This window comes from Pocillopora damicornis, chromosome 10 (assembly GCF_964200805.1).
Source record: "Pocillopora damicornis chromosome 10, jaPocDami1.2, whole genome shotgun sequence".
Lineage (NCBI taxonomy): Eukaryota > Metazoa > Cnidaria > Anthozoa > Scleractinia > Pocilloporidae > Pocillopora > Pocillopora damicornis.
This window is the reverse complement of record NC_142679.1, coordinates 12,459,323-12,483,424: the sequence shown is the minus strand read 5'-3', so window position 1 is coordinate 12,483,424 and position 24,102 is coordinate 12,459,323. Positions and strand designations below refer to the sequence as shown.

At 37.3% G+C, this 24,102-nt stretch overlaps 2 protein-coding genes across 9 annotated transcripts in view; one reads left to right on the top strand and one right to left on the bottom strand.

Annotated features, from left to right (window-relative positions):
- LOC113675841 (uncharacterized) overlaps positions 1-24,102 on the top strand; it is a 51,278-nt gene that overhangs the window by 12,256 nt on the left and 14,920 nt on the right. For 2 of the 8 annotated variants that reach the window (XM_089184298.1, XM_089184301.1), the window contains 4 exons: positions 2,315-2,734; positions 3,270-3,356; positions 3,755-3,807; positions 4,129-5,265. In XM_089184298.1, coding sequence (XP_089040424.1) covers positions 2,315-2,734; positions 3,270-3,356; positions 3,755-3,807; positions 4,129-4,237 — 669 coding nt within the window. In that variant the 3' untranslated portion in view covers positions 4,238-5,265. Of the gene's footprint in view, positions 1-353; positions 1,705-2,314; positions 2,735-3,269; positions 3,378-3,754; positions 3,808-4,128; positions 5,266-24,102 lie in introns of those variants that run through there. The other 6 variants (XM_089184296.1, XM_089184300.1, XM_027192441.2 and 3 more) reach the window with 4 other exon arrangements.
- LOC149038983 (uncharacterized) lies at positions 6,513-10,528 on the bottom strand. The gene is made up of 2 exons (XM_089184302.1): positions 10,397-10,528; positions 6,513-7,200 (listed from the first exon to the last, which is right to left on the bottom strand). The coding sequence occupies exon 2, from the start codon at positions 7,188-7,190 to the stop codon at positions 6,654-6,656; it is 537 nt and encodes a 178-aa protein (XP_089040428.1). The 5' UTR covers positions 7,191-7,200; positions 10,397-10,528; the 3' UTR covers positions 6,513-6,653.

Below are 24,102 nucleotides of genomic sequence, written 5' to 3'. Positions count from 1 at the left end.
TTTCGTTGCATTTTCGTTTCGTTTCAATTACTATCGACAACTGCGAATCATTGATGAGTTGTGACGTTTGAGTGAAGTGAATTAGTGTCAATAACATCCTTCAAATAAAGCAACGAAGAAGAAGAACCTTTCTGATGAAGGATTCTGTGATGGAATGTGGATCAGATGGAAATAAAAAAGGTTCGTTGAACGGGAATGAAAAAGCTCAGTGTTGAGCAATTCGATTTTAAAACCTTCATTTGCGATACGTGAATGTTGAGCAAATTCAACCAAACTTTTCCTCTGAAATCATGAACTGATCTCCAAATCTATCTAGCCCACAGCTGTTAACATTGAGAAATTCTGTTTAACAGATGAGCGAGGAACTCATGAGTAAAATGAACCGTGTCAAGCGCACAGACAGCCCTCTGCTTACTGGCCTTAAAAAGGACAAGAAAGACAAAAAGAAGGAAGAGAAGGAGGCTGCGCCCGCCTGGGCAAAGACCCAACTGAAGAAGGGAGGTAACAAGCCATGGGGTGACGATAAGAAGAAGGACGGAGAGAAGAAACCCGACTGGTCAGGAAGGGTGGCTCTCAAGAAGACAGAGAAGAAAGACGGAGGGGATCTTGGCGAGTCTAAGAGGCAGGACTGGCGAGATGGACTGAAGAAGGCCCCGAAAAGTCCTGGTGTAGACGGAGAAGCGGGTGATCCAGAGTGGAAAGGCGTCAGTTTGAAAACCACCGGAAGGCACGATGAAGATGATTAAACTTCAACTGGTCTAGGGTAGTTTTTTACTTAAACTTGATTAATGTAAGCAATTTTGCTCTAAAAGCCAGGTTTTTAGGCTCTTTTTTGGAATTTTTTTTTCTAAGCCCGTGGAATCTTTTCATTGTAAAGATGTTATAGTTGAGCCGGACCTTTAGAAGAAACCTCAAAATGAGTGCAGGAGTGCAACTAATTTTATTTGATGTTATGTGAAAACCCTCATACCTCCATAAAACTCTCCAGGCTCCTCCTCCACCTTGTGCAGAGCTGAGACATTTCTGAGAGACTAGGGTTGGGACAGTCAGAAAAGCTCCTTTTTCGTCAAGAATTTGAATTGGTTAAGTTCTAGAGTCTGCCCTTTTGATCAAGGTGTCATTGGCAATTAGACAGAAAACTGCCGATCTTGGTGAAACTGTAATGAGTCCTACTTTCAACCGTAAGCTTTCCTACACTTGCTTCCAATCATTTCTCAAATTAAATGGTCTCTAATCGAGCGCTGATTTCTCCCAGGCCTCTATGCCTCTTCTTATATGAATAATGTGGAGAGAAATAACTTCTAGAATAGTTAGAAAGTAAAGCAAGATCTGAACTTTATGGAGAAAAAAGGGTTTGAATCATTCTTTCAGCTTCCTTAATTAAGAAAAGTATCATTGTATTGTTATTAAATCCAACTCAGAATCGATAGTTGCTCGATTGATTACTACCAGGAAGAGGGCGAAAGGAAGATGAAATTATAAAATGCCACTGAAAATGCTACTCTAAAAGTTATGACCTGAGTTGTCTTAGATTGTTTAATCAACTATGTGTTTTCTATGTGGTTAGTTTGTTTGAAACAAGCATCATGAGAAAGTTTTAAAGTGTACTGTATCTTGTAATCGGGCTGTATTTTATAACAGAATCGTCGCCTTTGTATGGCATTTATTTTTTCTCTAATTCAATAAAGTTGTTTTTTCTAGTAATTCACCATTTTGTTTATTTTATTTTTTTCCGCATGTGGGCTTCTTGATTCTGGTTAATTTCTGTAAGGGCTCGGCGCGTTTTTTTTAGCAGCCAAAGTACTCTGTTGCGTGACCAATAAAAAGTAGGCCAGTTAACGGGAAAAGGAGGGGAAAAAACTGAAGGGGAAATGGGCATAGTTTCGTGACGGTCTTAATTTTCCCTTCCCAGCACTTTCAACTTAATTGCAAAACACAACCGTTTACTAAGCGGCGCAGGGGGAAAGGTGTCTTGATCTTTACAAAATTAGTTGAACGCATATTCGGGCTTTCATCCAAATTTAACCCATTTCCTTCAGGCGTACTCAGATTTTCCACATCTCAATATGGATAATTCGTCTCTTTCGCATTTGTTGTTTGATCTTGTCCCTCGTACACTGCACGCATTACGCGCTCTGCATGACAAGACTAAACAACGGCTGCGACAGAGACTCTCGTGCGTTTCGACAACTTACTTGGGAAATGAAAAGAAACCGAAAGTTCCGGCAGCTTTCTGTCACGCCCGCCAGAAACGAGATCTTGTAATAGTTAGTGAACAGCGACACTTTGTTACTTTATCTCGTCCTATTCTTAGGATCCAGAATGGGCCCGCTCGGCCAAAGAACTTAAGTCGACAGGTTCCCTCACTGGCAAACCAAATGAACATTTCGAAGCAAAACCGAAGACTAAGCCGAAGACTAAGCCGGAGCCCGAGTGGAAGACGGCTTCTTTACGAAAAAAGGAGGCCGATAAACCCACCAAGACGCAGTCGGAGTATTGGGAGGAGGCGCGGCCGGACTGGGCGAAAGGAAAGAACCCTGTCGATAAACCCAAGATCCCTGAAAAACCCAAACTCAAAGCGAAAGATTACTGGAAAGAAGCAAGACCCGAATGGAGCAAAGGAAAAAGCTCCGTCGCCAAACCTACTGCAGGAGATATTAAAAAGATAGAGGAGAAGAAGAAGTACGAGTATCCAAAACCTGACTGGGCAACTCGAGGGCGGAACAAAGATAAGGTGAAATACTTCTTCTTTAATCTAACATCAGTTTGCGTATTCTCCATTCTGTTCTTTGGACATTTCCAAAGGTGCTGACAAGGATATTATCTACTGCGATCTTTGCTCGAAAACTTTAAGGTTTAGTTTAAGTTGCACTTTAGAAATTTAAATGAACTAACCCGAACGTAATTAAGAAATCTACGAAAGGATTTGTTCGCTGTCAAGTAGTTCAAAGCTTCTTGTGAATTGTTTAGTAACTTGCTCTGATGCTGCAAACAAGATTACGTATCAACCACATCTTGCCAAATTTTTTAATACGTATAGACTGAAACGTTTTAACTGACACTTAGTCCTCAGTTTATCTTTGCTATATAAACATTTAAATGTGCTCTTAAATATTTTATATGATCTTCCAACTAGAAATGAAACTTTAAATCTTGTGAAAGTCAGGCCCTCGATATATTTCGCGCACTCTTTTAAAACTTAAACTTTCAGTACCTGAACTACGATAGAATATGTAATATTTAATTATCCGTCATTGTATTTTATTTAGATGCAGGCGTCAGACGAACAAGATGGCAACAAAGGTCTTCTTAAAGCCGAGTTGGAAAACATATTTGGAAAACCCAAACCGAAAGAGGCGGGTAGTCATCGAGTAGTGGTCAGTAATAAAAAGAACGACGTCGCTGATCTTCATCGTGCATATTGTTTATCACTATCCACGGCGGTTATTTTCTATGATCTTTAGGCCGAAGAAAAACGTAGTAGAAATTAGTAAAAATTGCATTCTTAATGTTTACTTCGCTTTCTTGAATAAAAACACGTTTTTCCGATTAACGCGAAAGTCACATGCTAAAAGTTAATGAGTTTGAGGACTTGATAAATTTACTAAAAAACGTACTCTCCAGTTGTTTTTGGCCACAATGCTTTCAGCTTACATCGTAAAATTGATTACAGTAACTGGAACGATTGAAATTCAGTCAATGTCAATGTCAATAAAAGTCGGTCAATGTTCTTTTATTTTCTAAAAACAAACAGAAAAGACGCCATTCCTCCGAGGGCATCGAGGAAAGTTATCGAGCAAGCATACGGTGAGAAAAAAAATCATTTTTTTTCTTAACGAGCAAGTCTCAATCTAGTTCTGCGCATTATAGTGAGGCGTACCAATGTAAGCGATCACAGATGAAAAAATAGAGAATGGCGTGGAAATTAAAGCCGGGCATTCGTTTTAAGGGTTCAACTTACGTCCGTATATGTGCAGTTTCACTTCTAAGTAGTATGTGTATGACTTCTACTCTGAGCAGGCAAGAAAGGATTAATTATCCTCTCTCGGAGCAAGCCATCATCGGGAGTTAAGGCCAAGTAAGCCTAAAACCGTCCTGACACTGGCTCTGTATTTTTACCTTTGATAGAAAATTTACAGACCATCGTCGCAGTCTGATAGTGAAAACAAAACATCGACCAACGTCCAATCCTGTTAAGCAGCTGTTGTCACGCGAGGATGTAAGAAGTGAGCTGTAAGGTGTGGATTGGAGTCTAAGAATGTCAGTATCTACGTTCCGTTTGTCTAAATTAGCGTGCAGACACGCGGTGAGAATTCATTCTCATCAAGTACCAAGTGGCTTAAAAGGGTGAATGAATCGGTCGGCTTCATCTGGTAAATTGCTCTTTTCCTTCCTCTTTCAAGGTTACATTTCAGGAAGTATAAGTATAGTTTACGTTTTAAAAATATTTTGGCATCAAAAAGGGAAGTCTAGAGCAAGTGACCTGGATTTTATAAATCTCGTAAATTGCCAACATTGTTCATAAATTTAATAACGACTAAAAGCGTTGGTTTTTATCTCGTCGAACTTATGTACAGATGATGTGTGGACGTCAATACTCTGAACCGTTTCATTACACTATATTTAATTGCTGCTGAGATCAAATCTGTTCATTCAAACTTTAAGTTAAGGGACGTGATTTATTTTGTTGCGTTGTATCATTGTAGTTAGAGCATGAGAGGATAAGACTGGTTAAAGATATGCGCCCAAGTTTCAGAACTCTGCAATGAAAGGATCAATTTGGATACGAAAATACGTAACAGGGAAAGAAATCAGTGGCACATTAGTATAAAATTTAAGAATGAACAAAAAATAAACAATTTTGTATCAATAAAACTACAACAATCAGAAAAAAAATGCTAGATGAGCAAAGAGTAAATAGATTAGTGAACAGACTTATTCCTGATGAGTGATTGCGGGTAGACATACCCGTAGAAACACGCAAATCTGAGTATAGTTTTTACTTACCCCAGCGAAAAATTTGTATTTCATTGATATCAAGTGAATATATTCTCTTGGTGATATTTAACACAATTCGTCAATATTGCAGTTACACTGAATCTCATTCATGTATAATGTGTATCGAATATGGGCCTTGTAATTCATGTATAATGCTTTATCGAATGTAGACCCTCAGTACAACTGTTATGGGATACTGATGTAAACATTTTTTCTGTCTAAAAACTATTTAAATGTTGTTTCCAAATAAAATTGGAAGTAAAATGAGACGCACTCATCTTGGTTCATCAAAATGTGGCTCGTGGTATTGTATACTATTCGCACTTGGACTTGCATTAGTTCACCTTTATACACTAAGAAAAAGAGAGATTGATTCATTATCCTCTGCTAACTTGCATGAAAGTTAGCGGCGTTTATATTCTTTGCGTTAAATTTTTTACAAGCGAAATTGTGTAAGCGAAACCTAGCTTGGCGTTAAATGACAGGTGGAATGTTGTAAGCTTTGTCTATACTCTGATATTTGTAACCTGACGCACTTAGCACAGCGGTTTTCTCATTGCATAACGAACGAAGTGAAGCTGCTACCTTGAGGCTGCCATTGTCTATATCACGTCCAAAGGTTTGCTTTGCTTCTTTGAATAATTACTGTTTGAATAATAATTGTTTTTCGGAAGCCTTGTTTAATGCACTATTAAATAAGTTACGACAAATTCGGAATCACAACGAAAGTGACTAGGGGTGCAACTTGGGTTTGATTGAGCGCACCTTCAGAAAACCAAATACAAAGGGGATATAGTTTGAGCGGAGTGGAACCCAAAGGAAGAGATGAGTCAGTGGTGTTTCATGAACAGATGGATAAAAACCGTGAACGGCGAGGCGAGCGAAAAAGGCGACACCTGGAGGCAACAGAGGAGATAGCCCAAATAAGAGCGAGATGGCAAGCAGTTTCTTCTGATGGACCTTTGATCCACTAGCACTGAAAAAGAATGAGGTAAGACAGACAACGACGATAAAGATCGGTGCTAACAATAATTTTATTACCTTGTTAAAAAACAATCAGCTTTCGATTTTTAATTGCTGGTGTAAACTGTAGATGAGCGCAGTCCGTTATATTTTATGATTATTCACACAGAAATATTTAAAAAGTTTAAAAAGTGAACAAAAAACATGAACAAGTTGCGACTAGGAGTTACTCTAAAGATTAGTCTAAATCGGATAAAGCTATGAAATTCTTGATTATCGCCTTAACTCCCAAGATCTTGTTGGTAATTCTCCTTAACATCTGCCATATAGTTCTTATGCTGTTAGTTTGGAGAATTTGGTATTGGATTAACTAATGATCTCCCAATAGATATTTTTCTGCATGATATTGTATTGATATTGTAAGGAGAAATTCTGTCTTGCTTACTCATGGGAGTTAAAGGGTTATAGTTTTCTAAAATTCCTTTAGAAATCCACACGAAGCTTCAGTTATGTAAGAAATTTCACCCGAAACGATTGCAGCGATCATCGAGTGGCAGTTTCTTGAATACCAGCGATCTTTAAGAGACCAGACTGTTGGTTCAAATTGACGTTGAAAAAAGGTTCAATTAGACAGCTATAGAAAGTAATTCCTATATTACTATGAAGCAGCTCTTCATTTTTAGTGTCTCTGTTCACATAATATAACATCTTTCTCTGACAGTGCCCTCTACCACAAATCTATCGAACACAGCATTTGCGAATATTTTACAATTATTATCCACAAAATTGTATTTTTTCTCTAGCTCTTTCTTCACATAGAGATACCAAATCAAATCTTTCATTGTTCCTTTGCAATCGCCACGTTTTATTTCCTCTACTGGAGTGTTTCTGAGGGATTCTTCGTTATAATCTCTAACCACGTCATACTTACGGTTCCTTTGAAGGAGGAGGTGTTTATTGTTTCGCTCAATGGTCCACCACCAAGAACGTGAAGCTATTAAGACAAACTGATGGCTCAAAACAAGCTGGGTAAGTTGCCAGTCCCTCAGAGGTGTTTTATAAAGCTCCATTTGTCGTAGTTCCTCGGAGTAGTCAATCCCTTCATGTCCTCTCATTCCCTCTACGAGGGAACCATGACTAAGGTGATAATATTTCGATCCTGTGTAGAAGACTAGTTCCCCGCTCCAATTTTCACGGTTATTTGTCTCTTTGCTTTCACATTTCGACATTTTACAAAGCCTGCGGATATAAATCGATTTAAATCGAAATTAAACAACCATTTGAAAGGTCTTTTTTTATACTTGGATGATTGCTAAAAGACAAAAGAAGATTCCTACTCTATTGTCCAAGATTAATCAGAGACAGAGGGTTATGAGCTATGTAAGCAGGGCTTAAGTTCAAGTACTTTTCAAAAGATAAGGAAGATGATGGGAACATTGTTTAAATTAAGGACGCACTTCAAGGGGTTGCAGATTTGGATTGTGCATACATCCTCCTTTAAAACGTTTAAATACCAGCAACTAGAATCTTGTAGGGCATATTTTTTACCTTCAAAACAAACGATTTGCTCCAAGCTGTATAAGCCAGTTATCTGTTTAAAAGACAATTTGACGCTCTAACATTCCCAGGAAAGCATAATTTTCTTCTATAATAGGTCACAATTATCTAATAAACTTGTTATCCAGGCCCGTGCTACGTATATTGTTTCCGTAACTGGAGGAGGATTGTTCACAGGTGATCTGGTAACACGTAGACGTTACATTCATTAACCCTTAATTAACTCCCGAAAGTGATCAACATGAAACTTCTCCCTACAGTATCCTTACATTATTCAGGAAACAGCTCATGAGAATATTCAAACTTATCAGGAAGAAGTTGTTATCTTGATCTAACACCAAATTCTCGTAATTAATTTACAAGTAAATGTGTAACAGCTAGAGGGAAGAATTAACAATCAGATCTTGGGAGTTAAAGGGTTAAAGCAAATGCATTTATTTCTGTGCAATCGCATTCGATGAATCGCATTTTCTACATGGAACAATCTGAGGAACGGCAATATGACACACCCGTTGGGCCGGGATAAGTGTCCGAAATTAAAGAACGTAATGAAAGAAGGATTTCATAGTAACCAATAGCTCTTACAGAGTTAGAGAATCAATAGAAGGAATGTACTGTATAGTATAAAGGAAATTAATATCTAACTGAAGTCACAAACACATCACGAAGCTTTATAAGATCTAACTATTGTCGTAAACACATTAAGATGAAAGTAACTAGCGAAATCACGACTTCTTCAAGACCTGTGCAGGAGTCAGAATCCTTTTTTTCAAAATCATCCATGCCACAGTTTGGAGACAATTGACCAGAAGAACTAATCAACAATACAATTCTTGCGAGTATAGTGGAATTGTATCGATAGAATGGAATCACTTTCTCAAAATAAATTGAACAGCTAGTACATGCATGAGCGGGAAGTTACTGCTTTCTTCGCAAGGAAACGAATTTTTCTCGTCATATGTAATTTTTTCTCTTTAATGGCAAAATTTCATTAGCCTCTAGAGACGGTCGATTCTTTGTTAATTAAATATAATTTTTACGCACATAAGTTTTCGCAAATTGAAGAAAACACATACAAAAGAATGTGCTTCGTTCAGAGGATATAGCTTTTGTGGCTTCTTCACAAACAAAACAAATCGCGCAAGATAAGGAATATAGGGATCCCCTCTAGATAAAGGCAATAATTAGGATGATAAAATCCCATTTAAGGGATGGTCCATCGTCCCTGAGACAGGGGCATTCTTCATTCTGTCTCCTATAAGGAGACAGCAAGTTTTTCAGCGTCACGGATAACGTAATTCAACAAAGACAATCTTGCACTGATTGATGAGCAAAGTGGTTGCGGCTTCGAAAGTTTCCATTTTAATCAGCAGTTGTCTTGTCACTTGAACCTGTTTAACAGAAATGAGAATGAAGTATGTTTACGCTGAAAACAAGCTCCGTCTTGCAAGCACGGCTGTATTGAAATTGTAGTTTGATTGTTTTGGTTTAACCGTTGCATCTATAGACAAATTTCTTGCTTTTAGGTCATCTGTTTAGTATTCGGTCTTCGGTTCAAAGGAATACAATCTTCCGCTTTTGAAGGTTATCAAATGTTTCCAGACAACATAATAACGTAATTTGTACTCATCTTCACACAGTAACCCTTCCCTGCGGAAGAAAAGTTTTCAAAATAATTGCGAGTGCGCTACCTGTAATCGTTTGATTGTACATTGAAGGACGTGAGAAGAAGGAAAAAACGGACGTGTCTGTTGATGTGACATGCCAAGCTAATCCTTGGAATCTTTGTTTTATATGAACCATTTGTAGAAATAGATATCGATCCCTCGGTGTTTTTGGAAGCAATTGGAGGCTCTGACGTAATGGGCCGATTGTACATAATTCTCTCATAAGATCAGTTTAAGATCACAGACGGCTTGGATCTTACGTCTTCATCAACCGGATTCGTTGGAGTTGGTCCGGATTTCAACACGAATCTAGAACTTAATAGTCATGCAAAGGCTTCTTTTAAATTTTAAAAGGAAGATTATGTGCGCAAGTGATATCGTACACAAGAAAGAAACCCTTTTGTGAAGCGAGTCATCATGCGCGCATCACTCTGTTTGCCTGATGAGGGTCTCATGGGGTGATGGCTTTTACGACCAACTATTACAATTTTGGCCATTCAACAGAAATTTTTTAACAGTTGACTTTTTTCACGACTATCGGCTAAAATTTGGCAATTTTTACGCCTACCGGCTAAATGTTTTGGCCGTTTTACGGCGATCGGTTAACCTCATTGAGAACTACTTTGTTTGCATTAAAAACCGAGAGGTAATAGGAGCCTAGTGAAAATTTCCATTGATGACAACAGAAGCAAGGGATTTTTTTTTACCTTAAACCATTTCCGCTTTCGATTCGTGTCATGAAATTTTTTTATATACCCTTTCATTTTATATTTACTGCAGAGCTATGGTTTCAATGTTTCCAGCTACAGGCTGCATTGCACGTAATTCCCGGCAAATGTTCTACAAAAAACGCTGCTCGAGGAGCTGCTAAATTGAGTATTGGCTGTGTCTGACTCTCCTGCTTAAATTTTTCATTTTGGAAAGTGCATTTATTGACTTCATTTATTCCTTTTCTAGCTCAAACGGTCGATATCTGAACTTGGTTGTACCTTTTGTGTCTGCTCTATGCGTGTTATTTCAATCTTCAAACGTATAATGGAATTGTAAGTATTTGCTTCATTCGCGAGCCATCATGAACCACGTTCTAAAATCACACAACCGCATAGTGACTTAGTTACACAAACATGGACCATTAACCGGCACTTAATGATACAAACTTTGCTATTAGTGGCACACTTTACATCCAACACAATTAAATTATATGTTAGTACCTTGCTAAAGTCTGATTGTAGAAGCAGATAGATTTGATATCGTGATATCTGTAAAGTTCTGTGACCCCACCGGATTTCTCGGGAACTAGCGACGACAAGAGCTCGACAATATCCGCCTGACTTGATCTTAACTTCAAGGAAAATCTTACGAAGTAGTTCAAATTGTCAAATTAGAAAGTACAATTTTGCCAGCCTTGAATATGATATATACCACACAGTGACTAATACAGCATGAGGACGTAAAGGTACTTTACGTTGAAGATGAAAAGTTAGATGGTCAAACGTAAATCAAGGATCTCCGCATGCAGAAATTTTTTTTGGGATCACTTTCTGAAGGAGCTTAGAAACCAGGCTCAACTCAGTAGCCAAGCCTACTGAATTTGTGCCCAAGCCTTTTCTTGCTTGCGTGACCTTTTTTGTCAAATTAGAATACAAGGAACTTCGGCGAGTAGTAAACACAAGCTCAAATTTTTAAAGCAGCAAAGAGAAAAACGTTTTGAGACTGGAAGGTAAGTAAGTAAGTATTAGTGTTTCCTTTTGTAATTTTACAACGTAAATTGTCAAATCAATAACTCGAAAAGCTTACAGCTAAAATTTAACTCGTTATTAATAACCTTATACTTTCTTGATCTGATATCTCAATTAGCGATAACACCAGAAATAATTTGCTTTTTTGGTATATACTATATGTATACCTAACATGTTGAAGTACGTTGTCATGAAATAATGCACTTAGCAACAATTAATATGATTACACAAAGCTGAGTCAATGTTTAAATTGTTCCCTGGACTGCCTGGACATCTGAGGCAACTGATAATGCATTTTGGGAGTGGTAGGGATTCTTACTTCATAGTGGCTATGGCTGTACCTGTCCTTGAATTTGCCCTATTGTTTGTAATAGATTTTCCATGCATTGTCTGTTATTTTTTTTCAGGAAATTTTAGTCTGAAAGAAGAAAATTCTTTTACAGAAGAATCCTTTTCCTGTAACGTTTACAACTGCTGCTTACGTTTGCCATATTTCTGATATTTTTATCATAACAGAATTTTTCACAAAAATTATTTGACATTGAATTCTTATACAAATACTGCAAGGTCAAGCCTGCCCACCAACCCATCAAGATGGTGTTGAAAACTGTAGTAAGGTCTATTGAATATAGTTAAAGCACTGAATTTCACTCCATGACTTACTACTACAAAATATGGGGCTTTTTTATGATTAGGTACAAAACAAAACAAAAATGCGTTCTTGGCTCATTTGGATCAAGCCACCTAATATAATTGACAAAGATTATTTGACATTGGATTCTCATACAAATACTGCAAGGTCATGCCTGCCTACCAACCCATCAAGGTGGTGTTGATAACTGCAGTAAGGTCTATTGAATATAGTTGGAGTACTGAATTTCACTTTATGACTTACAATTACAGAATATGGGGTTTTTTTATGATTAGGTACAAAACAAAACAAAAAAAAGCTGTCTTGGCTCATTTGGATCAAGCCACCTGATATAATGCAATCAATGTCTTGTTTTCTGTATTGTGAGTCATTGCTCAGTTGGAATTGATATTTAAATCTAAATTATAATCATTTAAATCCAACTGAATGTATTTCTTTTATTACTTTTCCACTAACTGCCAAACCAGTAAGCCTTGAGGCATTAAACTGTGAGGACTTTAAAAAGGGCCCTATATTGTTTACACATAGCTGCTTTGGGGGAGGGGAGTGGTAAAGTTTCAAATTTGGTTAAGAGTATGTAACACAATAATAATAATGATAATAATGTTAATAATAATAATAATTCATTTTTTCCATCCTTTGTTGCAAATGCATCTGACCCAGAGTCATTATTGGAACATACCAGAATAGCCTTTTTATTAATGCAAGGCCTCAGTGGTGCACAGATATGATATGAAAATAATTTTTGTGTGAGGCATCAGTCAATTTAGGAATTGCCAAGTGTAAAATTTCAAGTCAATATGGTCCAGAAACTACTCATTTTTGTAGAGGGTGGAGCTGGGAGGGGTGGAGGGGTCGAAATTATTAGGTTTGCGTACCGTTTTCACTCTTTGCACCCTGAGCACTCATACACGCACACTTCAGATGGATGCTCAACACAACAGCGTCAAAAAATAATCAAGCAAATGACTAAGAAGTGCAAAGCTTCCACGGTTAATATAAATTTACCGCTATAAAGAGTGAAAAGGCCTTACAGATTTTACACGTAGCTTCTTTAAAGGTACAACTTCCCAGGACATTCTAACAAGATTATCAAGTTGTCAAATAAGTATTTTCATATGATTGATACCAATTGCTTTATTAAGTCGAAATAAACTTAATGTCAAGAATAAATAAGCGGATTACTACACTTACGACGAATTTTGTGGTCAGTTAAAAAAAGTACTTGGTTCAGTTACGTAGTTCACCGAAAGGTTAATTTTTTTTGCCTGCTAGGATTTCTTTTAACATTGAATACATTTTCAAGACCTGTACTCGACGAGGTGCACTTCTTGCGAAAGGCAGAAGATTCGTATTTGAACGGAGCGCAGCGAGATAAGGTAATATTCTTTCACGCGAAAATGAAAAAAAAATAGGGTTAATAGATAACTTCCCATTTGCTTTTTCTCGCGCAAGTAACAAAAATGTTCCCTTCCCTGTCCCCATCCAATCGCACTTCAACCAGTCGGGGGAGGTGAGTATAAAATTGTAAACAAATCATCAGAAGGCTTGGTTACCCAATTGAGCCTGGTATCTAAGCTCCTTCAGAAAGTGATCCCAAAAAAAATTTCTGCTCTCCGCATTGGAACTATATGCAAATTACCCCGCCAGCATTAAGAGCCTTTGCGCGTGACATTCAACTTCCAATCTCGTTCCAGTGGGGTGGAAAGAATAGAGAATTTGGGAATGTCACCAAAAGTAGATTGGAGGCATTTTGTTGGGGAATGGTAAATGGAATCTGGAAGGGAAAATGCAAAATACAAATAAGTTATATACATCTTCGCAAAATTGTTAGTTAGATAATGATATGAATAACCCTTATGAGGGAGGGGGGGTAGGGGGGTAGCTGTGATGGTTGACGGTTCTTATTTTTCGATTTTGAAAGTTGACGGTAAATTTTTAAGGCCAATAAAAATAAGTGAGTAGTATATGAATTATATCAAGTATTGTACATAACAAGAAAAATAATGGTAATCATAGAGATAGTATCCATTTTAATATAGAAGTCTAGAGTCTGCCCTTTCGCTGTAATGTGTGGATTGGAGTTCAAAATTTTCGACTCCTTTTTGACGTCAGTATCGACGTTCCGTTTGTCTAAATTAGCCTGCAGACACAGGTTGAGAAGTCATTCTCATCGATTACCAAGTGGCTTAAAAGGGTGAATTAATTGGTCTGCTTTATCTGGTAAATTGTTCATTTCCTTCGTCTTTCAAGGTTACATTTCAGGAAATATAAGTATACTTTCCGTTTGAAAAATATTTTAGCATCAAAAAGAGTGGTACTATTTCAAAAACGAGTGCGAGGGTTTCATCAGGGTTTCCAAACACGAGAAAACTGATGAAAGCACGAGGCTGCAGGCCGAGTGTTTTTATTGTTTTCGAGTGTTGAAACCTGATGCACGAGTTTTAAAAAAAATCGCTTCTTAATCACGCCTCAGGAATAAAAGAAAATGAAAATATTCACGAGTTTTTCACATGTTGTCAATCAATCACATGTTTTCATTCAAATTAAGAAAGGAGTTCACTACAGTATGATGCTTTATCACACTCATAAAGTTTGATAATATATGAAACTCATGGATAGCGCGTCATTGCAGTGTTTCACCAGGGTTTCAGACAACATGCACGTGACGAAATTGGCGTGTCTCGGTTGGATGATCACCTTATGAATAATTAACTAATGAGTTTGAGAAGTCTGGAGTTAGTGACCTAGATGCTATAAATCTCTTAAATTGCCAACATTGTTCATAAATCTTATAACGACTACAAGCGTTGGTTTTTATTTCGTTGAACTTATGTACAGATGATAATAAGTGGACGTCAATATTCTGAACCATTTACTACACTATATTTAATTGCTGCTGAGATCAAATCTGTTTATTCAAACTTTAAATTAACTGTGATTTATTTTGTTGCACTGTATCATTGTAGTTAGAGCATGAGAGGATAAGACTGGTTAAAGACGTATGTCTAAGTTTCAGAACCCCGCAACGAAAGGAACAATTAAGAAACGAAAATACGTAACAGCGAATGAAATTAGTGGCACATTAGAATACTAAAGGGACATAGCGAGGTGGAACCCAAAGGGAGAATTGAGTCAGTGGTGTTTCATGAACAGATGGATAAAAATCGTGAATGACGAGGCGAGCGAAGCCAGCACGAGTCAGCATCATCATTTTTAACTTTGAATAGAAAATCCAAGTACTAGCAAGTCGAATCTTATTGAGTATATTTTTTTTACCAGCAAAGTTCGATTTGCTCTAAACTGTATAAACCGGCTGCCTGTCTAAAAGACATTTTGACGCTCTAATATTCCCAGGAAAGCATAATTTTCTTCTATGATAAGTCACAATCATCAAATAAACTTGTACTCAAGGCCCGTGCTAAACAAGTTGTTTCCGTAATTGGAAGAGAATGGTTCACAGGTAATCTTGTAACTCGTAGATAGACGTGGACATTTATTTTCAAAAGCAAATGCATTTATTTCTGTACGATCGCATTCGGTGAATCGCATTTTCTTTCACATGGTACATTCAGAGGAAGGGCAATATGACACACCTGTGTGGTCGGAGTAAGTGTCCGTAGTTGAAGAAAGTGATGAAAGAAGGATTTTATAATAACTAATAGCTCTTACAGAGGTAGAGAATCAACGAGAGGAATGTACTATCTAGTATAGAGAAAATTAATATAACTGAAGAAACACATCACGAAGCTTACAAGATCTAACAGATGTCGTAAACATATCAAGATGTTTTGGAAGATCTGTTTGAAATAACCAGCGCAATCAGGACTTCTTCTAGACCTGAGCGGCAGTCAGAATCCTTTTTTTCAAAATCACTCATGCTATAGTTTGGAGGCAATTGACCATAAGAAATGATCAAAAATATAATTCACGGATAACACAGTTCAACAAAGACAATCATGTACAGATTGATGAGTAAAATGGTTGCGGCTTCGAAAGTTTCCATTTTAATCAGTAGATGTTTTGTCACTTGAACCTGTTTAACAGAGATGAGAATGAAGTATGTTGCTGCTGAAAACAAGCTCCGTCTTGCCAACGCGGCTGTATTGATATTGTGGTTTGATTGTTTTGGTTTAATCTTTGCATCTAAAGACAAATTTCGGAGCTCAGAGGATTGAGGAACCAGTCTTCGGTTCAAAGAAATTTATAATAAAGTTCGGATATAACGCGTGCTGTCATTGGTTGAAAGAGCGTGCTCTATGAGAGTTAAGAGCATAGAGCTGAGCTAAAGCTGTCAAGCCATCTGGCAAATTGTGCAAAAGGTCAGACCTTTTCCGGGACTTCTCTCTAGCATTTTTTTCGTTAATTGAAAGTGAAATTTCGGAGCAAGCAAGTCGGCAAGTAGCAACAGAAGAACCAAACAAAGCTTTGTGAAAATGCCAGGCGCCGTTATTTATTATAAATGTTAGCCGTAAAAGCCATCATCCCATGAGACCCTCAATGAGGCAAACATGCAGACTGATGCGCGCATGATGACTCCTTTCACAAACGGGTTCCTTTCGTGTGTACGATATCACCTGCACACAAAGTCTTCCTTTAGAAGAAGCCTTTGGAAGACTATCAATTCAATCTTCAAATTTGTAAAGGAATTCTAAGCATTTGCTTCATTCACGAGCCATCATGAACCACGTTCTAAAATCACACAACCGCATACTTAGGTTACTTATGCCCCATTCACACCAAAGCTTAAACATGTTTAAAAGTTGTTTTGTTAAACACAGTTTAATTTTTTTTTTCTTCATAGAAACTATTTAACCGAATATTTTTTACTTGAATGTAGCACATTGGAAATGCAAGTTAGCAAGTACTTGAATCCAATGGAAAATCAAGTTTTTCAGTTCTCTGTTTATAATTTTCATTCAATGAAAACCAGTTTAACAAAACATGTTTTGCTGGTGTGAATGGGGTATTAGTTACACAAACACGAACCATTAACCATTTAATGATACAACCTCTGCTATCAGGCCTGCTCTGCTATTGAAGGTACACTTTATATCCGACAGAATTAAATATGTGTTACTACCTGGCTGAAGTCTGATTGTAGAGGCAGATGGATTTGATATCTGTGAAATTCTGTGACCCAACTCGATTTCTCGGGAACTAGCGACGGCGAGAGCTCGATAATATCCGCCTGACTTGATCTTGACTTCAAGGAAAATGTTAAGAAGCAGTTCAAATTATCAAATTAGACAGAACAACTTTCCCAGCCTTGAATATGATATATACCAAACAATGACTAATATAGCACGAGGACATAAAAGTAACATATGTTAAAGATGAAGAGTTAGATCGCCAAACGTCAATCTAGGATTTCCGCGTTGCAACTATGCAAATTACCCCGCTGGCATTAAGAGCCTTTGCGCATGACATTCAACTTCCAATCTCGTACCAGTGAGGTGGAAAGAAAAGAAACTCTGGGAATGTCACCAGAAAGAGGATGGAGGCATTTTGCATAGGGAATAGTAAGTGGAATCTGGAAACGAAAATGCAAAATAAAAATAAGTTATATCCATCTTCGCAAAATTGTGAGTAAAGAGAGAAAATGTTAAAATATTTTTTTTCAAGGAACATCATTCCATGTTGTTTCGAATAAAATTTGATAGAAACAGTTTGTCAGAAAAAAAGGTGTCACTGTGACTGAGGATCATTGTTTAATTGTACTGAGTTAACGGAGTTAGATGATGAGGAAGGGAAGGGGGATGTGGGTAGCTGTGACGGTTGACGGTTCTTATTTTTCGATTTTGAAAGTAGACGGTTCATTATTGAGGTCCTTGACGGTCGGCGGTCAAATTTCAGGGCCTTTGACGGTTGACGGTCATAAGGAAATTTATTTCTATGAGCCATAATATATGTTAAGGCGTTCTGTCTTTTTTCAGTAATGAATAATGACTGTTACGGTAGTGCCTTACACATTTTTACGATCAATCAGTCAATCATTTTATTTAGTGATGCAGGTTACAAAAGTGACAGCCATGAGGCTGATGTGGACCTACAATTAAAGGGATTCTCTTTCATTGGATTGCTACGTTAATTTTTTGCGCTTTTTGACAAATCTCTTTCATTGGCTTGTTACGTTAATATCTCACTTTTAGGATTCTCCTTCATTCGAATACAAGATATCTATCTCGTGCGCTTTTAGGATTCTAAATTTCATCGGATTGTTACGTCTGACTCAGTACCACCCGCACTTTTAGGATTCCCTTTTATTATAGTGTTACGTTGTTATCTCGCGGGCTTTCAGGATTCTCTCTCACGGGATTGTTACCTTACTTTCTTGCACATTTTTAGAATTCTCTTTTATTTGATTGTATCTCGCACTTTTGATATTCTCTTTCTTTTAATTGTTTCGTTAGTCCGTTAGTACCTCATGCATTAGTCCTTCGCCTATTTTAAGCATATTAAACAAAGATCAAAGACAAAAGCGTCTTTGATCCCAAGGGAATAATTTAATGATTCCCTCGAAAGATGATGGCGAAAACTCTTGATAAGAAATTTCACGATAGCTTTTAAGACACTCGAGTAAGCGTGATCTCAGTCGTAATTTTGTCGAAAGAATGTTGTGTAAAGGCGTGTACAAAGACAAGTTATGTTAGAGGCGAAAAGCAGTGAAAATGACGATAGACTGAGCATCTTTTTGTAAGACTAGTTTACCATTCTAAAGTTTCTAAAACTGTTGTTAACAAGCGGCTAAAGTAGAGAGAAATTGTTTGACGGTTGATGTTGAATATTTAAGCCCTTTGACGGCTGACTCATGAACCTCATTGGGACCCCCCCTATACAGCCAGACCGGATTACAGGTTTTCTTCAATCAAATTTTCCCTTTCAGATCAAATCGTTTTTCACCTTTGTGATTTTTTCTCCGTACCTTCCGAGGCCAATACAAATAAGTGAGTAATATACGAATCATATCAAGTATTGTAAACAACAACAAAAATAATGGTAAGAAGAAAGATTGTACCCATTTTAATAAAGAAGTCTAGAGTCTGCCCTTTCGATCAAGGTGGCATTGACAACTGGACAGAAAACTCCCGATCTTGGTGAAACGGTAATGATTCCCAATTTTCGCCGTCACCTTTCCTACACTTTCTTCCAATCATTTCTCAAATTAAATGGTCACCTAAAGAGCGCTGATTTATCCCAGCCCTCTATGCTTCTTCTTACTGGGATAATGTGGAGAGAAATAACTCCTAGACTACTTTAAAGGCTTAGAAGATCGAGCAAGATCTAAACTCTATAGAGATAAAGGGTTTGAACTATTTTGTCAGCTTCCTTAATTAAGAAAATTCATATAAAACTTTTATTAAATCCAAATCGGTAGCTGCTACTAGGAAGAGGACAAAGGGAACATGAAATTACAAAATGCTGGCGAAAATGCTATTCTAAAAGTTACGACCTGAGTTGCCTTAGATTGTTAAATCAACTAAATGTTTTTATGTGTTTAGTTTGGGTTTGAACTTTTCTTTCAGCTTTCTTAGGTAAGAAAATTATAAACTGCATCTTGTTCATACTGTTCTTAATACCTTTTTAAGGGTGCTGACGAGGAGAATTTGTTGAACAACTATAAAAGAGCTTCTTTGGTGATGATCATTTTCTCTACCGCCCTCTTGACTGTAATGTGTTACTATTGTAAGGAGAAATTAGATGCTATTCACTCTCATTCGTAAATATTTATTCATTGCCACCTTTGCTCGAAAACGTTAGGATTTTGTTTATGTCGCACCTATGATTTTCAATGAACTAACCCGAACGTAACTAGGAAATCTGGATCTGTTCGCTGTCAATTAGTCTAAAGCTTCTTGTTAGATGTTTATGCAACTTGCTCTGATGCTGCAAACAAGATTAAGCATCGACCCGGCATATCTTACCAAATTTTTTAATATGTATAGAATGAAACGTTTCAACTGTCACTCAGTTCTCGGTGTATCTTTGCTATATAAATATTTAAATGTGCTCTTAAAAATTTTATATGATCTTCCAACCAAAGACGGAGCTTTAAATCTTGTAAAAGTCAGGCCCTCGATATATTTCAATCTCTTTTAAAACTCAAACGTTCAGTACCTGAACTGTAGCCAGCCTTGATAGATTTTGTAAAATTTTAATTATCCGTTATTGTATTTTTTGTAAATGCAGGCGTCAGAGGAACAAGATGTCAACAAAGATCTTCTTAAAGCCTGGAGGCAACAGAGGAGATAGCTCAAATAAGAGCTAGATGGCAAGTAGTTTCTACTGATGGACTTTTGATCCACTATTGAAAAAGAATGAGGCACGACAGACAACGACGATAAAGATCGCTACTAACAATTATTTTATTACCTTGTTAAAAAACAATCAGCTATTGATTTTGAATGGCTGGTGTAAACCATAGATGAGCACAGTCAGTTGTATTTTGATGATTAGTTACACAGAAACATGAAAAAGTTAAAACGTGAACAAAAAACATGAATGAGCTGCGACCAGGAATTACTCTAAAGATTGGTCCAAAAACGGACAAAGCTATGAAATTCTTGATTATCCCCTTAACTCCCAAGATCTTGTTGGTAATTCTCCTTAACATCTGCCAAATAGTTCGTGTGATGATAGTTTGGAGAATTTGGTATTGGATCAGTATTATTCGCATCACATATCTGCTTGGTATTGAATTGATATTGTAAGGAGAAATTCTCTCTTGGTTACTCATGGGAGTTAAAGGGTTATGGGTTTCTAAAATATTTGTAAAAATTCATCCAAAGCGTAAGAAATCTCGCCCGAAACGATTGCAGCGATTATCGAGTGGCAGTTGCTTGGATACCAGCGATCTTTAAGAGACCAGACTGTTGGTTCTAATTGACGTCGAAAAAAAGTTCAGTCAAACAGCTATAGAAAATAATTCCTACATGACTTTAAAGTAGCTCTTCATTTGAAGTGTCACTGTTCAAAAAATATAGCATGTTCTTTTGACCGTGCGCTTTATCACAAATTCATTTAAAACACCGTTTGCGAATATTTTACAACTACTAAGCACGAAATCGTATTTAGTCTTTAGCTCTGCCTTGCGATGGAGAAACTCAATAAAATCGTTCATTGTTCCTTTACAATTACCACATTTTATTTCGTTTACTGGAGTGTTTCTGGGGAATCCTTCGTAACATTCTCTGACCACTTTATACTTACGGTTCCTTTGAAGGAGAAGGTTTTCATTTTTTCGCTCAATGGTCCACCACCAAGAACGTGATCTTATAACTGATTGCTCCAAACAAGCTGGGTACGTTGCCAGTCACTCAGAGGTGTTTTTTAAAGTTCCATTTGTCGTAGTTCCTCAAAGTCGTCAATGCCTTAATGTTCGCTCATTGCTCTTTGAGGGAGTCATGACTAAGGTGATAATATTTTGATCCTGTGTAGAAGACTAGTCCCCTGGTCCAACTTCCACGGTTAGCTGTCTTTTTGCTTGAAGATTTCGACATTCACAAAGCCTGCGGACATAAATCGAAACTTAGCAAAATTTAAAGTTGTATGACATTTGAAAGATTTGTTTCTATAGTTGGATGATCACTATAAGACAAAAAAGAATTCCTACTCTATTGTCCAAGATTATTCAGAGACAGAGGGTCATGAGCTATGTAAAGCAAAGCTTAGGTTCAAATTCTCTTCAAAGGAGAAGATAATGGAAACAATGTTTAAATTGAAGACGAATTTCAAGGGTCGCAGATTTTGATTGTGCATACATCCACCTTAAAAACGTTTTGGAGTTTAACAGAAGTCTGGTCAGTCCAAATTTTGATATTACTAAACGATAAATCGTTGGAGAAGTTAACTCACAAGAAAAAGAAGAAAACACATACAAAGGAATATGCTCCGTTCTGAGGATATAGCTTTTGTGGCTTCTTCACAAACAAAGCAAATCGTGAAAAATAAGGAATATAGGGATCCCCTCTAGATAAAGGCAATAATTAGGATGATAAAATCCCATTTAAGGGATGGCCCATCTTCCCTGAGACAGGGGCATTCTTCATTCTGTCTCCTTTTAGGAGACAGCAAGTTTTTGTCACGGATAACGTAATTCAACAAAGACAATCATGCACAGGTTGAAGAGTAAAGCGGTTGCGGCAGCGAAAGTTTCAAAGTTAATAGGGATTCCGCTAAAAACAAGCTCCGTCTTCCAAGCGTAGCTGCATTGATATTGTAGTCTGATTTGGTTTAACCGTTGCATCTATAGACAACATTGCCTGCTTTCAAGTCATCTGTTTAATATTCGGTCTTCGGTTCAAAGGAATATAATCTTCCGCTTTTGAAGGTTACCAAATGTTTCCAGACAACAATATTTGTAATTTGCACTCATGTTCACACAGAAACCCTTCCCTGCGGGAGAAAAGTTTTCAAAATAATTGCGAGTGTGCTACCTGTAATCGTTTGAATGTACATTGACGGACGTGAGAAGAAAAAAAAAACGGACGTGTCTATTGATGTGACATACCAAGCTAATCCTTGGAATCTTTGTTTTATATGAACCATTTGTAGAAATAGATACCGAACCCTTAGTGTTTTTGGAGGCAATTGGACACTCTGATGTAATGGGCCGATTGTACATAATTCTCTCATAAGATCAGTTTAAGATCACAGACGACTTGGATCTTACGTCTTCATCAAACGGATTCGTTGGAGTTGCTCTGGGTTTCAGCACGAATCAAGAGCTTAATAGTCTTCCAATGCCTTCTTTTAAATTTTAGGAAGAAAGATTTTGTGCGCAGGCGATATTGTACACAAGAAAGGAACCCGTTTGTGAAGCGAGTCACCATGAGCGCATCACTCTGTTTGCCTCATGGGGGGTCTAATGGGGTGATGGCTTTTACGACCAACTATTACAATTTTGGCCATTCAACAGAAATTTTTTAACAGTCGACTTTTTTCACGACCATCGGTTAAAATTTGGCAATTTTTACGCCTACGGGCTAAATGTTTGGCCGTCTTACGGCGATCGGTTAACCTCATTGAGAAGTACTTTGTTTGCATTAAAAACCGAGAGGTAACAGGAGCTTAGTGAATTCTTAAAAAATTTCCATTGATGACAACAGAAGCAAGGGACTTTTTTTTACCTAAAACCATTTCCGCTTTCGGTTCGTGTCATAAAATTTTGTTAAATACCTTGTCATTTTATATTTACTGCAGAGCTATGGTTCAATTTTTCCAGCTACAGGCTGCATTACACGTAATTCCCGGCCAATGTTCTACTAGATACTCTGCTTGAGGAGCAATTGAGTATTGGCTGTGTCTGACTCTCCTGCTTAATTTTTCATTTTGGAAAGTGCATTTATGGACTTCAGACTGGGCTATTATTAAGGATAACACTATTTATTCCTTTTCTAGCTCAAACGGTCGATATCTGAACTTGGTTGCACCTTTTGTGTCTGCTCTATGCGTGTTATTTCAATCTTCAAACGTGTAATGGAATTGTAAGTATTTGCTTCATTCGCGAGCCATCATGAACCACGTTCTAAAATCACACAACCGCATAGTGACTTAGTTACACAAACATGGACCATTAACCGGTACTTAATGATACAAACTTTGCTATTAATGGCACATTTTATATCCGATACAATTAAATCATTTGTTAGTACCTTGCTGAAGTCTGATTGTAGCAGCAGATGGATTTGATATCGTGATATCTGTAAAGTTCTGTGACCCAACCGGATTTCTCGGGAACTAGCGACGACAAGAGCTCGATAATTTCCGCCTGACTTGATCTTAACTTCAAGGAAAATCTTACGAAGTAGTTCAAATTGTCAAATTAGAAAGTACAATTTTGCCATCCTTGAATATGATATATACCACACAGTGACTAATACAGCATAAGGACGTAAAGGTACTTTACGTTAAAGAGGAAAAGTTAGATGGTCAAACGCCAATCAAGGATTTCCGAATTGCGGTTATATGCAAATTACCCCGCCAGCATTAAGAGCCTTTGCGCGTGACATTCAACTTCCAATCTCGTTCTAGTGGGGTGGAAAGAATAGAGAATTTGGGAATGTCACCAAAAATAGATTGGAGGCATTTTGTTGGGGAATGGTAAATGGAATCTGGAAGGGAAAATGCAAAATAGAAATAAGATATACACATCTTCTCAAAATTGTTAGTTAGATAATGATATGAATAACCCTTACGAGGGAGGGGGGCGGGGTAGCTGTGACGATTGACGGTTCTTATTTTTCGACTAAGAAAGTTGATGCTGAATTTATGAGGCCTTTGACGGTCGGCGGTCAAATTTCAGGGCCTTTTGGCGGTTGACGGTTATTAGGAAAATATATTTCTATGAGTCAATTTATATATATATATATATATATATATATATATATATATATATATAAAAATAAAGGTGTTCTGTCTTTTTACAGTATATGAATAATGACTGTTACGGTTGTATATCTTACGCATTTTTACGATTTTCTTCGATTGGATGTTACGTCAGTATCTCGCACACTTTTAGAATTCT